At 42.3% G+C, this 5,000-nt stretch overlaps 1 protein-coding gene across 1 annotated transcript in view; it reads left to right on the plus strand.

Annotated features, from left to right (window-relative positions):
- iqce (IQ motif containing E) overlaps window positions 1-5,000 on the plus strand; it is a 30,735-nt gene that overhangs the window by 5,198 nt on the left and 20,537 nt on the right. The window contains exons 7-9 of the mRNA XM_063207791.1: window positions 915-1,028; window positions 2,509-2,559; window positions 4,007-4,077. Of these exons, the coding sequence (XP_063063861.1) occupies window positions 915-1,028; window positions 2,509-2,559; window positions 4,007-4,077 (236 nt within the window). The remainder of the gene's footprint in view (window positions 1-914; window positions 1,029-2,508; window positions 2,560-4,006; window positions 4,078-5,000) is intronic.

Here is a 5,000-nt window from a genome sequence, read left to right on the forward strand (position 1 = left end):
TGGTGTGTGTATGTGTGTGTGTGTGTGTTTGTGTGTGTGAGAGAGAGTGTGAGAGATATGCCTGGGCAAATGTATGTAACAGTGAGCTATATGTGGTTATTTTATATTATGTAAGTATTTGTGTAACAGTGAGCTATATATGGTTATTTTATGTCTAAGTATGTGTGTAATGTCTCGTGAGCAATGTCTTTATTTTTGTATGTGTGTATGCTACTTGACACCTTAATTTCCCCCTGGGATCAATAAACGATACTCTACTCTACTCTACTTCTAACAGATGCTGCAATAACTGAAAATACCACAATAAACAATACTGGAAATAGTGAAATAGATAGACAGTCAGATACAGTTATTCAGTTTTAGTCTTTCCTGTCTAATCTAGTCCGTGCTGTACAAAGTAAGCTATTCCATGTTCATCTTCAGCTTCAGCTGTGATTTCAGTGATTGTCAAAATTAATCCTGAATGTGTATAATGAAAAATTGTAAACTATTTGGCATTGTGTGTGTGTGTGAATGCATGCGTGCGTGTGTGCTTGCGCACATGTCTGTCTGTCTACTTCTGTGTGTGCGTGTGGGTGGGCATGTGTGTGTGTGTTTGTGTGTATGTATGTATGTGCGTGTGCGTGTTTGTGTGTTTGTGTTAGTGTGTGTGTGTGTGTGTGCGTGCGCGCCCATGTGTGTGTTCGTGCGTGTGTGTGTGTGTGAGCGTGTGTGCGTATGTGTGTGTGCGCCTTTTCTTGCGTGCGTGTGTGCCTGTGCCTGTGAGTGTGTGTGTGTGTGCGTGGGCTCGTGTGTGTGTGTGTGTGTGTGTGTTTGTGTCTGTGTCTGTGTATGTGTGCGTTCGTGCGTGTGTGTGTGTATGTGTGTGTGTACCTGTTCGTGTGTGTGTGTGTGTGTGTGTGTGTGTGTGGTAGACACTGCAGGCCCATAAGGCGGAGGGTGACCAGATGAGGGCCAAGGTGCGGAGGCTGGAGGAGGACAAGATCAGGAAGGAGAAACAGATGGAGCAGCTACTAGACCCCACCAAGGTTTACTAACACACACACACACACACACACACACTAAACCACACACACACACACACACACACACACACACACACACACACACACACACACACACACACACACACACACACACACACACACACACACACACACACACTAAACACAGATACACACACACACACAGTAGAGATCAGGAAGGAGAAACAGATGGAACAACTACTAGACCCCACCAAGGTTTACTAACACACACACACACACACACACACACACACACACACACACACTCACACACTCCAATACGCACGCATAAACGCATGCGCGCACACACACACACACACACACACACACACACACACACACACACACACACACACACACACACACACACACACACACACACACACACACACACACATTTGAGCATATTGCTGTGCTAACCTTTTCCTTGCAAAAAAGGTAAGAAAATGAGGCAAATGGACATGGTTTGCATGAAGGATTGAAGAAGGTTGACAAATTGTTCTGTATGTGGGTATCAATAAAGTCCATCTACTCTAACTACTGGTGGTGGCAAAAGTAAAAGTACAAGTGAAACAAAAACCCCTAAACTATCGTTTCAAAAATAACTTCACTGAGTAACTGGTATATGGAATATAATATAGAGCGATGTACCTGAGTCAGTGCTGGTTGGATCAAACTTGAGGGGTTTCTATTTAGGTTTTTATTTTTATTTTTTTCATTTACAACAACTTCTAGCCCCCTCATCAGGTACAATGGAATAACTGGTGTCACTGCTATGTAATAACACGTGCTAGTGTTGCACTGACCTACACTAGTTGTATTGCAAGTTGTATTGCATTTGTAACAGATGTAACAAGGCATTGCCATGGCAACAGACAGGACAGAGCAAACAGTCCCACTCACAGTTCAACTTACCTGGCATCAGTAGGACTACATAACGACCAAAAATGCACTGGTGTGCAAAAAAACGTATTCTTTTACTCACCTCTGATTACCACTCGCAGTTCAACTTACCTGGCATCAGTAGGCCTACATAACGACCAAAAATGCACTGGTGTGTAAAAAAACTTCTGCTTTTACTCACCTCTGATTACCACTCACAGTTCAACTTACCTGGCATCAGTAGGACTACATAACGACCAAAAATGCACTGGTGTGCAAAAAAACGTATTCTTTTACTCACCTCTGATTACCACTCTACTCGTCACTGACGGATAGATGTTGGGTAAATGGATAGATAGATAGATGGGTGGATAGATACTTGGATGGATGGAACGTTTCTTTGTCTGATTGAGTTCATGTTCAGTCTAAACGCGCTAGCCGAAATTTAATGTAGACCGTGCACTCTGCAAAGTTCTGCTGAAATCAGGCAATTCCGATCTCCATCTTGTTTGAGAGAGTCTGACTAAGCCTTCTGTTTGGGCGCGCTACCCATTGGCAGGAAGTAATAGGTCGATGATTTTTGCTTGTGTTTTGTCTGCAGGGTCCAGAGTATACAAGGAGTCTGGTGGATAAAAAGACGGAGGGGAAATCGGTAAGTAACACTTTCTGTGCTTTGCACTGCAATCTGATAGTATCTAATTATATCTGTGCTGTTTGTGTAAATACTGATCATTGTGAAATCCACCTTATTGACCATGATTGCAAGGGAGGTGGCATTGCTACGGCACCATTTCCAGTTGTGCCACAGGGTCATTTTGCTTTGCAACACGTTTTCGGCTTGTTGAACGTGATTAACGCTAGCCTACAGGTCCTTGTCTTTCGTTTATTATTTTCCCAACACCAACAATTGACTTGCATTAGCTTTTCCTCCAATGTTGTCCCCCAAAAGGGGGCGTAAAGCACATGGCCCACGTCTCACCGTTTATACATATCCTGTGGTAGCGGAAAACTCTGAATGGTTTTTGGCCGTGGATAGGATGTTGTTACCAGCGACACAGTTCCAACTAATTGTTTACACTTGCTCAAGCACCGCTGACTCAGGTCAGCTGATTGACTTTTCAGTTCTCACTTTGCCTGGTGAAGACCTAGAGGTCGAAACACTGCACTCTGTTAATTAAAACAACAAGAAGACAAGCAGTGTTGCTGGCTTTTTGTTCACTTTAATTCCGCTTTCTTTCTCCCCATAAGAGCAAATGTGTTGCTATCTGATTACGATAAAGGCTGATTGTGAAATGTTTCTATAATGAGATTTTCTTATCACTATACATTTCCTGTCGTGAATGTAGAAAAATCATCTCATTTAAATTATGAATGTCTACAGCTTTAGCATATAATTGCCCTGTCTAATTTGGTCCCTAACTGTAGATTTGTTTTTTTTTAAGGATTTTCAAAGGACTGCATATTTTTCCGCTTTAGTTCACCATATTTAATCAGTTCACTTTGATGCTTCAGAGAACTGACACACCAAGCATAGCTCTGAATAGCCTGTAGAATGGAACTGCACGGTTGACAGTGTCATCATAATTTGAACATAAATGCATCTCCAGAAGCACTGCTTGGGCTTTAAAGCAGTGATGAGCACTTGTTTTTTTCAACCTTAGTTCCCAAAGAAATACATGAGATGTTTCAAGGACTCATCAAGTCATACGTTGGGTGTACTGCACTGGGTTCAATTTGCACCTGTCACCTTGCAAAAGCATGTCACCAATACATAGGGTTCTAATTTTTTGTTTTCTCCTGACTGTGCGACACTAGCTGCGCACAACTCAACCTCTGATTGCTGGAAACCGCTGTCGGTCAAAAAATTATCTCATGTGGTTGGCTGCCAGTGTCTTGGTCCGTCTCACAACATCGTATTTATAAACACGGTGAACCCATGTAAAGAGGCAGCTACCACCTAGCTAGTCCCATGAGATTCAATGGTACTTGCAAGTTGGGAACTAGAAGTACTGTAACATGACTAGACTAAGAGAACAGCTCGAATTTTGTAGGCATGGGAAACCCTGATTTGTGTGTGTGATGTCTCCAATGTATTGCAGGTGGTGCAGGGCTTGAAGCAGAGGAACCTGAGGCTGGAGCAGCAGAACAGGGAGAAGGAGGAGGCACTGAGGTAATGCCTGTGGACGTAGCCACTAGGGCTGTAACGATACACTCAACTCATGATTCGGTTTGTATCACAATATTTGACCGTTCGATACACCGCACAATCACGATACTGCCTTCTTGTATTGCGATACAGTATCGTAACTCTGTGTATCACAATGTCTCGGTTCGATACAATATCGTTACAGCCCTAGTAGCCACATATTGACTAGGATAGGGTAGTCTTTACCAACCTTTTCCACCTAAGCCTTTTTGTCATATCATGAGTCCCCCTCCCCATTCATGCTCATGTCACTTCTTCTATCCCAATCTGACTGTGTGCCATACATTCGTTATCATCAACTCCCCTTTTTGGTATGTGCACCCCTGGTCGGGCCTAGCTTCAATGAAAGTGGAATTGGCGCACTATTACTCATACAAAGCTCATATTGTAGTGTGTGTGTGTGTGTGTGTGTGTGTGTGTGTGTGTGTGTGTGTGTGTGTGTGTGTGTGTGTGTGTGTGTGTGTGTGTGTGTGTGTGTGTGTGTGTGTGTATCACATACTGTATGTGTGCGTGCATGTGTTTCCTAACTAAATCTTCTATCTCTCTAAACCTATCTGGCACATCTGAAGAGCAGCATTCTAATGCCAAGAGGTCTGTTAAGAAGGAAAATAGCAATAGCGTAGAAATGTTTGATTCATCTCAAATAAGTAATTGTTATTAGTTGTAGTTGCAGTATGTAGTATCACGAAATAGAATGTTTGCTGAAAAAGCTAGCATTGTGACTAGGGGGACTAAAAAATATTTTTGTTTAATAAATAATAAAAGGGAATTGCATGTGTAGTTATAGCCAATGACATTGCTTTTTAAGTGTATGTTATCGAGTACTGTTAGGAATGATGGACAATATTCAGCATAGCATTTTAATTTAGAATAGTACGTATATGAGT

Source organism: Engraulis encrasicolus, chromosome 1 (genome assembly GCF_034702125.1).
Source record: "Engraulis encrasicolus isolate BLACKSEA-1 chromosome 1, IST_EnEncr_1.0, whole genome shotgun sequence".
In the NCBI taxonomy this organism is placed as follows: domain Eukaryota; kingdom Metazoa; phylum Chordata; class Actinopteri; order Clupeiformes; family Engraulidae; genus Engraulis; species Engraulis encrasicolus.